Source organism: Nycticebus coucang, chromosome 5 (assembly GCF_027406575.1).
Source record: "Nycticebus coucang isolate mNycCou1 chromosome 5, mNycCou1.pri, whole genome shotgun sequence".
In the NCBI taxonomy this organism is placed as follows: Eukaryota; Metazoa; Chordata; class Mammalia; order Primates; family Lorisidae; genus Nycticebus; species Nycticebus coucang.
In genome coordinates this window covers 125,394,806-125,411,377 of record NC_069784.1, presented here as the reverse complement: position 1 = coordinate 125,411,377, position 16,572 = coordinate 125,394,806, and the positions used below count along the sequence as shown (strand labels likewise).

The following is a 16,572-nucleotide window of genomic DNA, read 5'->3' as shown; positions in this document are numbered from 1 at the left end:
TGAGTTGAGGATCAAGGAGTGTAAGTGTGCTGAGGGTCAGGAACTAGACAAAGGTCAGAAATTCTTTGTTTTTTTTTTTTTTTTTGTAGAGACAGAGTCTCACTGTAACCGCCCTCGGGTAGAGTGCCGTGGCGTCACACGGCTCACAGCAACCTCCAACTCTTGGGCCTACGCGATTCTCTTGCCTCAGCCTCCCGAGCAGCTGGGACTACAGGTGCCCGCCACAACGCCCGGCCATTTTTTGGTTGCAGTTTGGCCGGGGCTGGGTCTGAACCCGCCACCCTCGGCATATGGGGCTGGCGCCCCACTCACTGAGCCACAGGCGCCGCCCAGAAATTCTTGGTAGTTGAAGCAAAACCTGACAGTATTCATTCATTTATTCATTTAAAGATTTACTAAAATCTCCTATATGCCAACATGGTTCTAGGTCCTGGGGATCTGTCAGAAAATAATAGAGAGCCACTATCCCTGGCCCTGAAGCTTTTGTTAAAGATGGAATATTATCAGTGGTCATGAATCCAGGTAGTCACTACTAGGTCATGGGATCTTACTCCTTTTCTTTTGGACCTCAGATGCCCAGTCTTGAGTTACTCAGAGATCTCATTTCACAGCTGGATTGCTTCATAACAAATTACCCAAGAATTTCAAGGCTTAAAACAGCAGATATTTGTTATCTCAATTTCTTTGTGTCAGGAATCTGGGCATGCCTAGTTGAGTGTCTTAGACTGAAGGTCTCCGAAAGCTGTAATCAAGGTATCGGCTGCAGTGCTGTCATTTTAAGGCTCAACTTCCAAGCTCACTTAATGGTTATTGGCAAGATTCAGTTCCTCACTGGTTTTTGGCCTGGGGCTTCCCGCATTTTTGCTTTGTGAGCCTCTGCACAGGGCAGCTCGCTACATGGTAGCTGGTTTCTCTTTGAGTGGGCCTGTAAGAATGAGAAAGATGGAAATAACAGACTAATCTCAGAAATGACATTCCATTATTTGTTACAAACACACATTGAAGGGCAGGTAATTACTCAAGAGCATGGGTATAGGAGGCAGAGGTCATTGAGAACTATCTTAGAGACTCACTGCGATTATCCACAGATATAAGGTCCTTTAATTGTATTTTAGCTTTTGGCTCTCCTCTGCCCTTCATCCAATTCCTTGACCCACGTTGTCCTCTTCACCTCCAAAGACTCTTCTGATGTATGTATGTTAATGTATGTTTTTGGATGTGTGTTAATATGTATCCTTTAAGAAACATGTTTTATGTAACATATGTATATTTTTATTTATATAATGTTATTGGGATTTAGATCGTGTTCTGTGTCTGAGATTTATTTTTACCTGATGCTAGATTTTGACGATCTGTCCATATTGCTATTTATGAATTTCGTTCATTGTTTCTCTCTGCTATGTGGTATTCCATAGTTTATATCTACCACATTCCTCTAGCAGGGAAGAAGTAGATTGGCTCCAACTCCTGGATTTCTCAAACAGATTTGTCTTTAACATCCCCAGACGAGTCCCTTTATGGGTGTATATAAAACTTTCTCTAGAATATTTAGAAAAGGATTGCAGGACCATGGGGCATATGCATACACGATTTCCCTAAGTGCTGCCGGATTGCTTTCTACCATGTCTGTGCCAGTTTATGTCTATAACTTGTATGTAAGGTTTTCCTTTTTTTTTTTTTTTAGAGACAGAGTCTCACTTTGTTGCCCTCGGTAGAGTAATGTGCCATCACAGCTCACAGCAACCTCCAGCTTTTGGGCTTAGGCGAGTCTGTTGCCCCAGCCTCCCAAGTAGCTGGGGCTACAGGCACCTGCCACAATGCCTGACTATTTTTTGTTGTAGTTGCATTTTGGCTATAGCCGAGTTTGAACCCACCACCCTCAGTATATGGGGCCAGTGCCCTACTCACTGAGCCACAGGTGCTGCCCCTCCTCCCCTTTTATTTTTGAGACAGAGTCTCAAGCTGTCATCCTGGGTAGAGTGCTATGGTGTCACAGCTCACAGCAACCTCAAACTCTTGGGCTCAAGCGATTCTCTTGCCTCAGCCTCCCAAGTATCTGGGACTACTGGCACCCACCACAATGCCTGGCTACCTTTTTTGTTTTTGTTGTAGTTGTCATTGTTTAGCTGGCCCAGGTTGGGTTCGAACAGCCAGCCTTAGTGTATGTGGCCAGCGCCCTAGCCACTGAGCTATGGGTGCCGCCCGGTTTTCCTTTTTCTTAAAAGCTTGCCAACACTTAGTATTATTGGGCTTAACTAATTTTATTTTGAATCTGGTAAATAAAAAAGGTCTGTCATTGCTTAAGTTTGTATTCTTCTCTTACTAGTTTCTGTAGTTATTAGCAATTTGGGTTTTTCTTTTTTGTGAATTGCCCTTGGTACTCTTTACCCTTTATGTATGTATGTATATATGTATGTATGTATTTATCTATCTTTTGGAGACAGAGTCTCTGTCACCCTGGGTAGAGTGCAGTGGCATCATGATAGCTCATAGCAACTTCAGTCTCTTGGGCTCAAGAGATCCTGTTGCCTCAGCCTCTCAAATAGTTGAGACTACAAGTGCCTGCCGTGATGCCTGGCTAGTTTTCCTATTTTTAGTAGAAAGGCGGTCTCACACTTGCTCAGGTTGGTCTCGAACTCCTGAGCTCAAGCAATCTGCCCACCTCGTCCTCCCAGAGTGCTAGGATTACAGGCATGACACTGCACCTGGCTGCTTACCCCTTTTTGTGTGAAGTAGTTTTGTCCATTAGTATGAGGAGTTACAATGATAGGTTTTCTACTCTTAAATCATCCTTGCATTCCTGGGATAAACCTTTCTTGATTATGGTTGTGTGTGTGTGTGTTCATGCATTATAGGTAAGCTAATACTTAATTTAACATCTTCATATTTGAGGTCAGGTGTGGTGGTTCACATCTGTGGTTGCACTCTGGGAGGCCAAGGCAGGTGGATTGCCTGAGCTTACAGATTCGAGACCAGCCTGAGCAAGAGCAAGACCCATCTCTAACAATAGCTGGGCGTTGTGGTGGGCACCTGTGGTCCCAGCTACTTGGGAGGCTGAGACAAGAGAATTGCTTGAGCCCAAGAGTTTGAAGTTGCTGTGAGCTGTGACCCTATGGCACACTACCAAGGGTGACAAGTGAGACTGTGTCTCAAAAAAACCCCAAAGATTTCCATATTTGTAAGTAAAATGGGGCTTGTGTTATTCTTATTCAGTTTCAGTTATGATCCCTGCCTCATAAAAAAGAGTTGATCAGCTTTTCTCTTGTTTTCTGGATCACCTTTTATGTGATTGTAAAAAGTTGTTTTGTACTGACCGTTTGCTAAAAACTGTGTCTGATGCAGTGGCTCACGTTTGTAATCCAAAGAAATTGGAAGACCAAAGCCGGAGGATTGCTGGAGGCCAGGAGTTCCAGACCAGCCTGGGCAATAGGAAGACCTTGTCTCTACAAAAAACCAAAAACAAGTAGTTTGGTAAAAACAAAGAAACAAAGAAACAGAAAAACCACCTGTCTGTAAAAACCCTCTAGACCTAGAGCTTTTTACAGTGGGAAGTCTTTTATTATATTTTCTGTTTTTTAGGCTGCAAGAGAAAAACAATTAAAGGAAAAAAATTTTTTTTGTTTTCTTTCATCTCAGATCTGTCTAGTCATTTTCTTTTTTTCACTCTGTATTTTGTTTATTTACATATCCCTTTTTCTCCTCTTGGTCAGTCTTGGTAAAAATTTGTTTCTTGATTTTTTTTTTTTTTTTCAAAGACCCAGATTTTGGTTTTATTGATCTTTTCTAGCTTTTTGAGATTTTCTTTTTGACTTGTTCGTTTTTATTTAAATTTGGCCCTTTTTTCTCTTCTCATGTTTTTTTGGTCTGCTCTGTAGTTTTTTCCTAGCTTTCTGAGTTGGTGGCTTACTCGATTGTGTTCTCTCTCTCTCGTGGTGATCGGTGGGGTGTGGTGGGTCTCTGCAGTGGTGTTCAGCCGTTCCTCATCATGTCGATACTGCATACTGGCCCCAGTCTTGCTATTCAGGGCACCTCTCAGGTGCTGCTCTTCCTAAGAACTGTCTAACTCAGTTGTCATCATCTAGCTTAAGGCAAATGGAAGGGTGGCAGAAAGAGACTACTCTTAAACTAAAAGCTGCTGTGTTGACTTCTGTTTTTTTATCAGCTCCCCAGCTCTCCCAAACCTGTCCAGGCCTAGGTTTGTCCTGAGGTACCCTGGTGTCTCTGTTACTAGGCTACCACTGCTGGTTTTCTGTCTTCTATGGCAAGGGGCCTAAAGTGAGCAAAGGTTGGCCAGCGCAGTGAAGGTCAGAAAGGACACAGCTAGAAAATTAGCTCTGCAGTACCATGAAATATACTTATTTGGATATCCCACTGACTCCTACTCAGTCAAAAATAATCTTGTTTCCTTCATGCTTATATATCTTCTCTGCCTTCCTGTGATCTTTTGTGATTGCTTTTTAGTTCCCTAGGCTTGAAACCTTATTTTCTTCTCCATAAAGTGAATTCATAAGCAATTTTAACAATTCTTTTACCACTGTTTCAGATTTGCTACCTTTTATTCCCATAGCCACATTCCTGATTCAAATTATTGCCTTCTCAAAAGCATACCAATCTTTCCAACTTTGAACTTCATGCTGTTTATAGTTAATAAATAATAGTAATCACTGTCAGCATTAACAAGGCAAATATTAGGTACCTAACTTTTAAAGCTTAAATCCATGTCCGCATATCCATATCCTAATAAAATGCAAAGATTGGGTGAGGTTCTTTGATGAAGGATGTTTCAGGGAAGAAGCCTTTAGCATTTATTGAAGACCTACTCTTTGCTAGGTATTACACTAGGTACTTTTTTTTTTTTTTTTTGAGACAGAATCTCACTATGTCACTCTTGATGGAATGATATGGTGTTATAGCTCACAGCAACCTCATATTCTTGGGCTTAAGTGATTCTCTTGGCTCAGCCTCCCAAGTAGCTGGGTCTACAGGTGCCTGCCACAACACCTGGCTATTTTGTGTTGTTGTTGTTGTAGTTGTCATTGTTGTTTGGCAGGCCCTGGGCTGAGTTCAAGTTTGCCAGCTCTAGATATGTGGCTGGTGCCCTAGCTGCTAAGCTATAGGCACCAAGCTTATACTAGGTGCTTTAAATAGTCATTTATTGGCTTATGCCTGTAATCCCGATGCATTGGGAGGCCAAGGCAGGAGGATTGTTTGAGGCCGGGCGTTCAAGACCAACCTGGGCAACATAGCAAGACCCTGTCCTCCAAAAAATTTAAAAATTAGCTGGGCGTGCTGGTGCTCACCTATAGTCACAGCTATGTGAGAGGCTGAGGTAGGAAGATCACTTGAGCCTAGGAGTTGGAGGCTGTGATCATGCCACTGCGCTCCAGCCTGGGCAATGGAGAAAGACCTATCTTTTAAACAAAGACAGTCATTTATTCTTCCTGGGTACAATTCTTATAAGTAGTAACTATCCTAATTTTACAAGTTCAAAAACTGAGACTTAAAATAAAGTTAAGGGATTTGAACAAGGTATCAGAATTACAGTTCAAACCGAGATTTTTCTGATTTCAAAATACATATGCTTTCTGGCTCCAAAAACATATCTAACGTTCAGTATTCGTTCTGCTGGTGTTTAGTAACACTTGTGTGTCATGCCCTGAGGTTACAGTCTGATAACCTTTGAGATGCAAATCCTGCTCTCAGAGAACTTAGTCTAGGACAAATAAGACATTACTAAAATATGTCTTTATATATATATATATACACCATAATTATATATACTGTAATTCAAAGTAGACAAGTACTTTGAGATAAAAATCACGGTAAAGTGTTAGGGGGCTTTACAGGAGGAAGAGTTTATATTTGAACTGAGGAGTTCAAGGGGTGGACATGCTGAAGATCTGCCACCTGAGCTAGGCTTTGACAGGGTAGGGCGTGGACGTGGGAACCAAGGTGTATCTCTGAAGGAGTGGAAATAGCAGGAACAGATGCACAGGGGTGGAAAGGGAGGTGTGTATGATTGTGAGCTGCTTGAGGGAACTGTACTACTAGAAAGTATACTACTAAAAAGATCTTGGGAACTTATTTTTAAGAAATGTGTAACATGAAAATGTTTCTTTCTTTTTTTTTCAGCCTGCAATTGAGCATGAGTCTTCTTATGATTAGTGAGAATGTAAAATTGGCTCGTGAATATGCATTGCTGGGAAACTATGACTCTGCTATGGTCTATTATCAGGGAGTTCTTGACCAAATGAACAAGTATCTATACTCAGTCAAAGATACGTACCTCCAGCAGAAATGGCAACAGGTGAGAATCATGGTTGCTGTATGTTTTAAGGGCTGAGGTATCGAGAAGAGAAGATGTAGACCAATTCTCAATGCTATATGCAGTTTTACATTAAAACTGTATGATTTGTTACTTGAAATTTGATATTTTAGTGATAGTCCACTATTACCATCAACAGTATTATGAATTATACTTAATTATTCTAGTCGTTGGAATCTAATTGATTTTTTTTGAGGCTGAGTCTCAAGCTGTCGCCCTGGGTAGAGTGCTATGACATCATAGCGCACAGCAACCTCCAACTCTTGGGCTCAAATGATCCTCTTGCCTCAGTTTTTCTATTTTTTAGTAGACATGGGGTCTTGCTTTTTGTTCAGGCTGGTCTTAAACCCGAGAGCTCAGACTATCTACCTGCCTTGGCCTCCCAGAGTGCTAGGATTGCATGCGTGAGCCACCGTGCCTGGCCAGAATCTAATTGATTTTTTAAAAAGTAATGGTTCTGACATTTGGTTTAGATCACATTTTTTAGGTGACAAAAATAGAGTTCAGTGGCGGAGTCCATAGCTCCGAGGCTGATGGGTTCAAACCTGGCCTGGGTCAGCTAAAACAACAATGACAACTGCCAAAAAAAAAATAGCTGGGCATTGTGGCAGGCACCTATAGTCCTAGCTACCTGGGGGGCTGATGCAAGAGAATCGCTTAAACCCAAGAATTAGAGGTTGCTGTGAGCTGTGACTCCATCCACGTTATTCCACCCAGGGCGATAGCTTGAGACTCTGTCTCAAAAAAAAAAGTTAACTTTTTTTGACCATTGTCAAAACTGTAAATGACATGTGAATCTCACTGGCACTATATTCTCTTTAGAACTTTATAAAGCAGATCATATTTGAATCCTATTTGAGAAATTTCAGTCACCGAGTACCAATACAAATTTATAAGTGAAAACTATTGAACTTACAGGTCCACTTGCGGGTGGCATTTACAGCAAGGTTCAATTAAATGTGTCACATGAGAGAAAGGTTAAGAAATTAATAGCCTTTTTGAGCTGATCTAGGTAGAATATATTATACTTCAGATTCTATTGAACTGCTTTTTGTTGTTGTTGTTGTTGTTGTTCAGACAGTGTATTATTGTGTCACCCGGGGTAGAGTGCCATGATGTCATAGCTCACAGCAACCTCAAGCTCCTGTTCTTGCCTCAGCCTCTAGTAGCTGGGACTACAGACACCTGCTATAACACCCAGATAGTTTTTCTGTTTTTAGTAGAGATGGTATCTCACTCTTGCACAGGCTGGTCTCAAACTCCTAAGCTTAAGCAGTCCACTTGCCTCAGCCTCCCAGAGTGCTAGGATTACAGGCATGAGCCTCCGTGTCCGGCCTTGAACTGCCTTTTTAACATTGTTCAATATTTGTTCTTAATTTCTTTGAGAAAAACATCACCTTTGACCTTATCTTCTTTCCCTAAATCTGCCCCTTTATATTCATTCTATTACCAGAAAGGAAAAATATTTTATTTCCATAAGGAGTCTAAAGATTTCACTAAAAGACTTTACAAAGCTTTTTGTTGTTAGGCCAGAGACTTTTACTTAAGATGTCTAAGCTTTTGTGTAAAGATATTTAAAATTAAGTCATTTTAATAGGCTCGGCACGTAGCTCAGTGAATAGGGCACCAGCCACATACACTGAGGCTGGCGGGTTTGAGCCTGGCCTGGGCCTGCTAAACAATGACAACTCCAGCCAAAAAATAGCCAGGCGTTGTGGCGGGGGCCTGTAGTCCCAGCTACTTGGGAGGCTGAGGCAAGAGAATTGCTTAAGCCCCAAGAGTTTGAGATTGCTGTGAGCTGTGACACCATAGCACTCTACCAAGGCTGACATAGTGAGACTCTGTCTCAAAAAAAAAAAGCAGTGCCTGTGGCTCAGTGAGTGGGGCACTGGCCTCATATACCAAGGGTAGCGGGTTCAAACCAAGCCCTGGCCAAACTGCAACAAAAATATAGCCGGGCATCGTGTGGGTGCCTGTAGTTACAGCTACTCAGGAGGCTGAGGCAAGAGAATCGCCTAAGCCCAGGAGTTGGAGGTTGCTGTGAGCTGTGACGCCACAGCACTCTACCGAGGGCCATAAAGTGAGACTGTCTCTACAAAAAAAAAAAAATCATTTAAATAGCAAATCTGAGCACTTTGGGAGGCCAAAGCAGGTAGATCACTTGAGCTCAGGAGTTGGAGAACAATCTGAGCAAAGTGAGACCCCATCTTTAAAAATAAAAAATAGAAAAATAGAAAAACTGTGGAAAACTTAAAGTAAAAGTAGAAAAACTAGCTGGGCATTGTGGTGGGTGCCTGTAGTCCCAGCTATTCAGAAGGCTGAGGCAAGATGATTGCTCAAGCCCAAGATCTTGAGGTTGCTATGAGCAATGACACATAGCACTCAACTCCAGAGCGAATAAATGAGACTGTCTAAAAAAAAAAGAGAGAGAGAGAGAGAAAAGAAAAATTGGTTAAGAAAAAAACTATATATGTCAAGTTGAAATCAACTTTTAAGTTAATAATGTTTTATTTGCAACTTAAATCATTTTTTTTTTTTTTTTGAGACAGAGTTTCACTGTGTCACCCTCAATAGAGTGCTGTGGCATCACAGGTCACAGCAACCTCAAACTCTTGGGCTTACGAGATTTTTTTGCCTTAGCCTTCCGAGTAGCTGGGACTACAAGCGCCGGGTTATTTTTGTTGTTGTTGCAGTTGCTGTTTAGCAGGCCCAGGCCAGTGCTGTTTTTTTTTTTTTTTTTTATAGAGACAGAGTCTCACTGTACCGCCCTCGGGTAGAGTGCCGTGGCGTCACACGGCTCACAGCAACCTCTAACTCTTGGGCTTACGTGATTCTCTTGCCTCAGCCTCCCGAGTAGCTGGGACTACAGGCGCCTGCCACAACGCCCGGCTATTTTTTTGTTGCAGTTTGACCGGGGCTGGGTTTGAACCCGCCACCCTCCCCATATGGGGCCGGCGCCCTACTCACTGGGCCACAGGCGCCGCCCCCCAGGCCAGTGTTGGACCCACCAGTCTTGGTATATGTGGCTCACGCAGTAACCACTGTGCTACGGGTGCCAACCCCCCTTCTCTCTTTTTTTAAGACACTCTCTGTCACCTGGGCGAGAGTGCAGTGGCGTCATCATAACTCACTGCAACCTTAAACTAACCTGTCTCAGCATCCCAAGTAGTTAGGACTACAAGTGTCTACCTTGCCTGGCTAATTTTCCTATTTTTTAGTAGAGACAGACAGAGTCTTGTTCTTGCTCAGGCTGATCTCAAACTCCCGAGCTCAAGTGATCTTCCCCTTTGGCTAGCATTACAGGCATGATCTGTATGGCATGATCATTGGCATGATCCCAATTTTCTTACTGTGGTAAAATTTCTTATTATAGTAAGACCTACTGTCTTAACTATTTTTAAGTGTACATTTCAGTGCTATTACATTTATAAAATGTTGTGTTACCATCACCATATATTGTATTTAAACTGAGTCAAGACCCATTAATATAATACAGTTGAGTCAAAAACTATAGTTTCTAAATTGAGTTATGACTGCTTTTTAAAAACTATCTTGGATGTATATGAATTAAGACATTTATTCTTGGGCGGCGCCTGTGGCTCACTCGGTAAGGCGCAGGCCCCATATACCAAGGGTGGCGGGTTCAAACCCAGTCCCGGCCAAACTGCAACAAAAAAATAGCCGGGCGCTGTGGTGGGCGCCTGTAGTCCCAGCTACTCGGGAGGCTGAGGCAAGAGAATAGCTTAAGCCCAGGAGTTGGAGGTTGCTGTGAGCTGTGTGAGGCCATGGCACTCTACCAAGGGCCATAAAATGAGACTCTGTCTCTACAAAAAAAAAAAAAAAGACATTTATTCTTTGAAGCCATATTTTTCAAGCTGTAAGTTGTATTCTGATAGTGAGTTTTAAAATTAGTGGATTTCTGATTACTATTTTATTTATTTATTTTATTATTATTATTATTTTTTGAGACAGAGTCTTACCATGTTGCCCTCGGTAGCATGCCATGGCATCACAGATCACAGCAACCTCAAAAACTCTTGGCCTTAAGCAATTCTCTTGCCTCAGCCTCCCAAGTAGCTGGGACTACAGGCGCCCGCCACAATGCCCGGCTATTTATTATTGCAGTTGTCCTTGATGTTCAGATGGTGTGGTTTACTGAATATCTGATATTAAAACAGGTTTCTAAAATCTATAATAAACGGCCCTATTTTAATCTTGTCAGTAGTTTGTCAGCTATGGAAATTTAAAGAGTCATATTCTTCTTTGAAACCAGGTTTGGCAGGAAATAAATGTGGAAGCCAGACATGTTAAGGATATCATGAAAACACTAGAGAGCTTTAAACTAGACAGCACTCCCTTGAAAGCTGCACAGCATGAGCTTCCAGCTTCTGAGGGAGAAGTCTGGTCTATGCCTGTACCTGTTGAACGAAGGTAAGTGAAGACCTTTTAAGAAACTAGCCCAAGAGCTTATAGCACTTACAAGATTTAGGAGGAAGACTGGGTGGCTGAGAGGAATGGGGAGGGAGTAGTTTTATGAGTACTGTCTTAGAACTCTTCAATTTTGTATCATGTGACTCTGTGACTATTTCAATACATAAAATTTAGGTGGAAATAATCTGAAAATGTGTTCTCATGAGTGAACTCAAAGTAGTAGAGACAGTATTATCTTTTTGTTATTGTTGTTGCCGTTTTGGGCCAGGGCTGGGTTCGAACCCGCCACCTCTGGTACATGGGACTAGCACCCCACTCCTTGAGCCATAGGCACTGCTCCGAGACAGTATCGTCTTGTGGAAGGAGAATGGACCTAAGAATCTGTCTCTATCTTTGCCATTATCTGTAGCTTTGAGAAAATAATAATAGAATCCATTTTAGACCCACAGTTTTTTTATTTTTATTTTTTATTTATTTTTATTTTTTTGAGACAGAGCCTCAAGCTATCACCCTGGGTAGACTGCCGTGGCATCACAGCTCACAGCAACCTCCAACTCCTGGGCTCAAGCAATTCTCCTGCCTCCGCCTCCCCAGTAGCTGGGACTACAGGTGCCTGCCACAACGCCCAGCTATTTTTTGGTTGCAGCCATCATTGTTGTTTGGTGGGCCCGGGCTGGATTCGAACCTGCCAGCTCAGGTGTATGTGGCTGGTGCCTTAGCCGCTCGAGCCATAGGCACCGAGCCAGGCCATAGTTTTTTTATACAAAGTGATGAGGATGTTAGACCAACAGTAGTTCTCAAACTAGCTATGACAGAATGCTGCCTTTCATTAAGCTACACTGCTACCAATATGGAAAGAAATGGGGTTTTTAATTCATAGAAAAATTAAAGATACAGTGTTCTGAATTTTAGAGTTTTTTTCTAGCATTTTTTTCCCCTAGCTTCCTATTAACCAAGTGCCAGCAAATGAACAATTAGTGAAGCTGATATTTACTGAAAATGCTATAAATAGACAATCATGCTTAGTTTCGCATCATATTTTTTCACTGACAAGTATAAGTTGGATGTCAGTTATGTTTCACTGACATAATAGATTTTTTATTTTTCTTTGTAAATTTTTTTTTTTTTTTTTTGAGATAGAGTTGTTTCACGATGTTGCCCTCAGTAGAATGCTGGGGCGTCATAGCTCACAGCAACCTCATACACTTGGGCTTAAGTGATTCTATGGCCTCAACCTCCCAAGTAGCTGGGACTACAGGCAGCCACCATAATGCCCGGCTATATTTTTTTGTTGCAGTTATCATTGTTGTGTAGCAGGCCCAGGCCAGGTTCAAACCCTCCAGCCTCCGTGTATGTGGCCAGTGGCCTACCCACTGAGCTACGGGTGCTGCCCTGTAAGTTTTAATATTGAACATATGGCTTTCTAGAAAGAACACCATGACTTCTAGGTTCATTGCCCCCTAACCAGTTTGTGTTGGGATGTTGCTCAGATATTTTTAGTTTTAACTTTCTATCATTCTGACTCTTTTCTTTTTCTTTTCTTAGCTTATACACAATAGAAATTTAGTTCTCATAGTTTTGTAGACTGGGAATTCAAGGCACCAGTGCTCCACAGTCTTTGGAGGGCACTCTTCTGGTTCATAGAACAGTATCTTCTCACTGTGTCGCATGTGAGGAAAGAAGCAAAGTAATTTTGGGGGCCCTCATAAAAACATTAATCTCATTTGTGAGGACTCTGCCCCGGGTGATCTATTCATCTCCCCCCCAAAAGGCCCATCTCCTAATATTATCACTTTGACAGTCAGACCTCATGTGGAGTTTTTCAAAGCCCTTATCAACATCTTACTCCCATGAAATTTGTAGTTAGCATGTTGTTTCCCCCAGCTGTTTTTTTTAGCATGTTGTTTCCCCCAGCTGTTTTTTTCCCCCCACTCAGGAGACATCTTTATCTGTTTATTCAGATTAATATGAGAGTACAGACAATTAGGTTACATTGTTTACGTTTCCAAGTTGTGGTGTGCCCCTCCCCCAGGAGGTGTGCCATATATGCTTCTTACACTGTGCCTGTTAGGTGAGAGTTTACCAATCCCTCTTCATCTGCTCTTCTCCCCTCTCTGTCCTCCCTCCTCCTCCTTGAGTTTACTTGTGTTTTTCTCTTGTGTAGGCATGTATTTGTTCGTCTACTGGTTACATGTTAGTATTGAGTGCATTGGATACTTCCTTTTCCATTCTTTTTTTTTTTTATTTTTTATTTAATTTTTACGAGTTCTACTTTTTTTTTTTTTTGGTGGAGACAGAGTCTCACTTTATGGCCCTCGGTAGAGTGCCATGGCATCACACAGTTCACAGCAACCTCCAACTCCTGGGCTTAAGCGATTCTCTTGCCTCAGCCTCCCGAGTAGCTGGGACTACAGGCGCCCGCCACAACGCCCAGCTCTTTTCTGGTTGCAGTTCAGCTGGGGCCGGGTTTGAACCCGCCACCCTCGGTATATGGGGCCGGCGCCCTACCAACTGAGCCACAGGCGCCGCCCTCCTTTTCCATTCTTGTGATACTTTATTAAGGAGAATGTTCGCCAGTTCCATCCAGGTTAATTCAAAAGATACAGAGTCCATCTTTTTATGGCTGAATAGTATTCCATGATATACGTATATCAAAGTTTATTAATTCTTTCACGTGTTGATGGGCACTTGGGTTGATTTCTACATCTTGGCGATTGTGAACTGAGCTGTGATAATATCATTGTGGCTCTTAATTCTGTCTCCAACATTTTGAATAAGGGATACTCAGCTATATATTCTAAATGAAATGATACTAAACTGCATGTGTACCAGTGAATCGAACACCACTTGTATTCTGGTGGTTGATAACACTCTTTTCTTTGATAATTGCTGTTTTCAACCTCCAACATTCAGATTAATTTTTCATTCATCTTTGATATATAGCAACAATTTCATGTCTAAGTAGAAGTGACCAACACTCCCCCTTCATTATTTCTATAATGTAACTATACTGCATTCTTCTCATTAAATGACCACCAACAGCTATGTTAAATTTAAATTTTAAATCTTAGGCTTCAACATCCTGAAGTTTATTCAGTCTCGTCTTGTGTTGAGCTGCTGCCTTGGCTGCTTTGGTTCATAGACTCTTAACTTACATGTTCATCCATATTTGGGCCAACTTCGGGAGGTTATTTTTTAATGATGTCTTATCTGATTAGACCCTCACCAGGACCTAGAAAACGCCAATCTTCTCAGTACAGTGACCCTAAACCACATGGCAACCGTCCAAGTACAGCTGTCAGAGTTCACCGTTCATCTGCACAGAACCTTCACAATGACAGAGGGAAAGCTGTTCGTTGTCGTGAAAAGAAAGAACAGAATAAAGGAAGAGAGGAAAAGGTAGTGTTATTGATTTTTATAAATGAAAAACTCTCATCTCTACCAAAAAATAAATAAATTATTTCTTCTGCTTGATTAGTTTTGGTATCGAAGTTGTTTATTCTGTTTTTTATTTCATTCATTGAATTCTTTAGTTGCAGGATTTCTATTTGTTCGTTTTTTTATTTTTTTCATTTTTTTGATTTTTGAGACAGAGTCTTACTTTGTCACCCCCGGTTGAGTGCTGTGACGTAACAGCTCACAGCAATCTCCAACTCCTGGGCTTAGGCGATTCCCTTGCCTCAGCCTCCTGAGTAGCTGGGACTACAGGCATCCACCACAGCGCCTGGCTTTTTTTTCTTGCAGTTTGGCTGGGGCCAGGTTCGAACCCGCCACCCTCAGTATATGGGGCCAGCGCCCTACCCACTGAGCTACAGGCACCTTGTTTATTTTTTTTTAAATGATATCTGTCTCTTTGTTGAATTTCTCATTCATATCCTGAATTGTTTTCCTTATTTTGTTGATTTGTTTACTTGTATATTTAAGTACCTTGTTGAGTTTCCTTAAGATTATTATTTTTAATTTCTGTCAGTTTTTTAATTTCTTTTTCATTGGGGTCTGTTACTAGAGAGTTAGTATATTTTTTGGTTGTGACATATTTCCTTGCTTTTTCATGTTTCTTATGTCCCTGCTTTGATATATTAGCAGAGCAGTTGCTTCTACAGCCACTTTTTTAGAATGGCTTTCATAGAGGAAGACTTTCACCTCTAGTTGGGTCTTACTGTGCTCGTGGCTAACTATGTATTTACTCTGTTTCCTGGTTGGTGTAGTAGTGTAATCTCCATGCAGCTTCTTCAAGGTACTTTCAGCATCAGCAGTAACTACAGGTGCCTCAGTGTCTAGGCTATAGAAGTTTGTGGCCTCAGTGTCTAGGTTATAGAAGTTTGTGGCAGCAGGGGCAGAAGCTACATTGGTTGCTTTCTTTCTTTCTTTGTTTTTTTTTTGAGGCAGAGCCTCAAGCTGTCACCCTGGGTAGAGTGGTGTGGCATCACTGCTGACAGCAACCTCCAGCTCCTGAGCTTAAGCAGTTCTCTTGCCTCAGCCTCCCAAGTAGCTGGGACCACAGGTGCCCGCCACAACGCTTGGCTTTTTTTGGGTTGCAGCCATCATTGTTGTTTGGCGGGCCCGGGCTAGATTTGAACCCACCAGCTCAGGTGTTATGTGGCTGGCTCCTTAAGTCATTTGAGCCACAGGCGCTGAGCCTTCCTTTTTTTTTTTTTTTTTTTTTTTTTTTTTGAGACAGAGTCTCACTATGTCACCCTCTGTAGAGTGCTATGGTGTTGTAGCTCACAGCAACCTCCAACTCTTGGGCTTAAGCAATTTTCTTGTCTTCCTCCCAGGTAGCTGGGACTACAGGTGCCTGCCACAATGCCCTGCTATTTTTTGTTGCAGTTGTCATTGTTGTTTAGGTGGCCTGGGCTGGGTTCGAACCTGCCAGCCTCGGTGCGTGTGGCTGGCACCTTAACCACTGTGCTATGGGCAGTGAGCCTACAATGTTGCTTTCTGATGTTTTGTTTTTGGAGACAGGGTCTTACTCTCTTGCCTGGGTTTAGAGTACAGTGGCATCATCATAGCTCACTGCAACCTCCAATTCCTGGGCTCAAATGATCCTCCTGCTTCAGTCTCCCAAGTAACTGGGACTATAGGTGCATGCTACCACACCTGGCTAATCTTTTGTATTTCTAGTAAAGATGGGGTCACACTCTTGCTCAGGCAGGTCTCTTTAAGTCCTGAACTCAAGGGCGGCGCCTGTGGCTCAATGAATAGGCCGCTGGCCCCATATACCAAGGGTGACGGGTTCAAACCTGACCCCGGCCAAACTGCAACAACAAAAAAATAGCCGGGTGTTGTGGTGGGCACCTGTGGTCCCAGCTACTCAGGAGGCTGAGGCAAGAGGCTCACCTAAGCCCAGGAGTTGGAGGTTGCTGTGAGCTGTGACACCACGGCACTCTACCGAGGGCAACAAAGAGACTATGTCTCTGAAAAAAAAAAGCCCTGAACTCAAGTAATCCTCCTGCCTAGGCCTCCCAGATCTCTTAGGATCATAGGCTTGAGCTGCTGTGCCCAACTTATGTTGGTTATTAATATCTTTGGGGGCAGGGCCTTTGGGGATTTTTTTCCCCACAGTGAAGAGGCTTAGCCACATGGCCCCTGCTTGGTGTCAGGTTTGACATAGCCTATAAGCATCTGCACTGGTACTGGGTTCCAGGTACAGGTGCTTAGAGCAAGAGGGACCAGGATCTTAGGCTCAGGAATTCATGAACCTGTCGTTGTACCTGGGTCATGGTATGCAGGTTCACTTTCCGAGGCAGAGTTGGATTTAGGTTACCCACAGAGCCAATGCCTGTGACTCTGAACCATCCTCTAGCAGCTTAGGG

The 16,572-nt window shown here is 42.5% G+C and overlaps 1 protein-coding gene across 1 annotated transcript in view; it reads left to right on the top strand.

The window, feature by feature from the left end:
- Positions 1–16,572, top strand: part of KATNA1 (katanin catalytic subunit A1) — a 42,993-nt gene that overhangs the window by 5,464 nt on the left and 20,957 nt on the right. The window contains exons 2-4 of the mRNA XM_053591590.1: positions 6,133–6,307; positions 10,599–10,756; positions 13,975–14,155. Of these exons, the coding sequence (XP_053447565.1) occupies positions 6,146–6,307; positions 10,599–10,756; positions 13,975–14,155 (501 nt within the window). The 5' untranslated portion in view covers positions 6,133–6,145. The remainder of the gene's footprint in view (positions 1–6,132; positions 6,308–10,598; positions 10,757–13,974; positions 14,156–16,572) is intronic.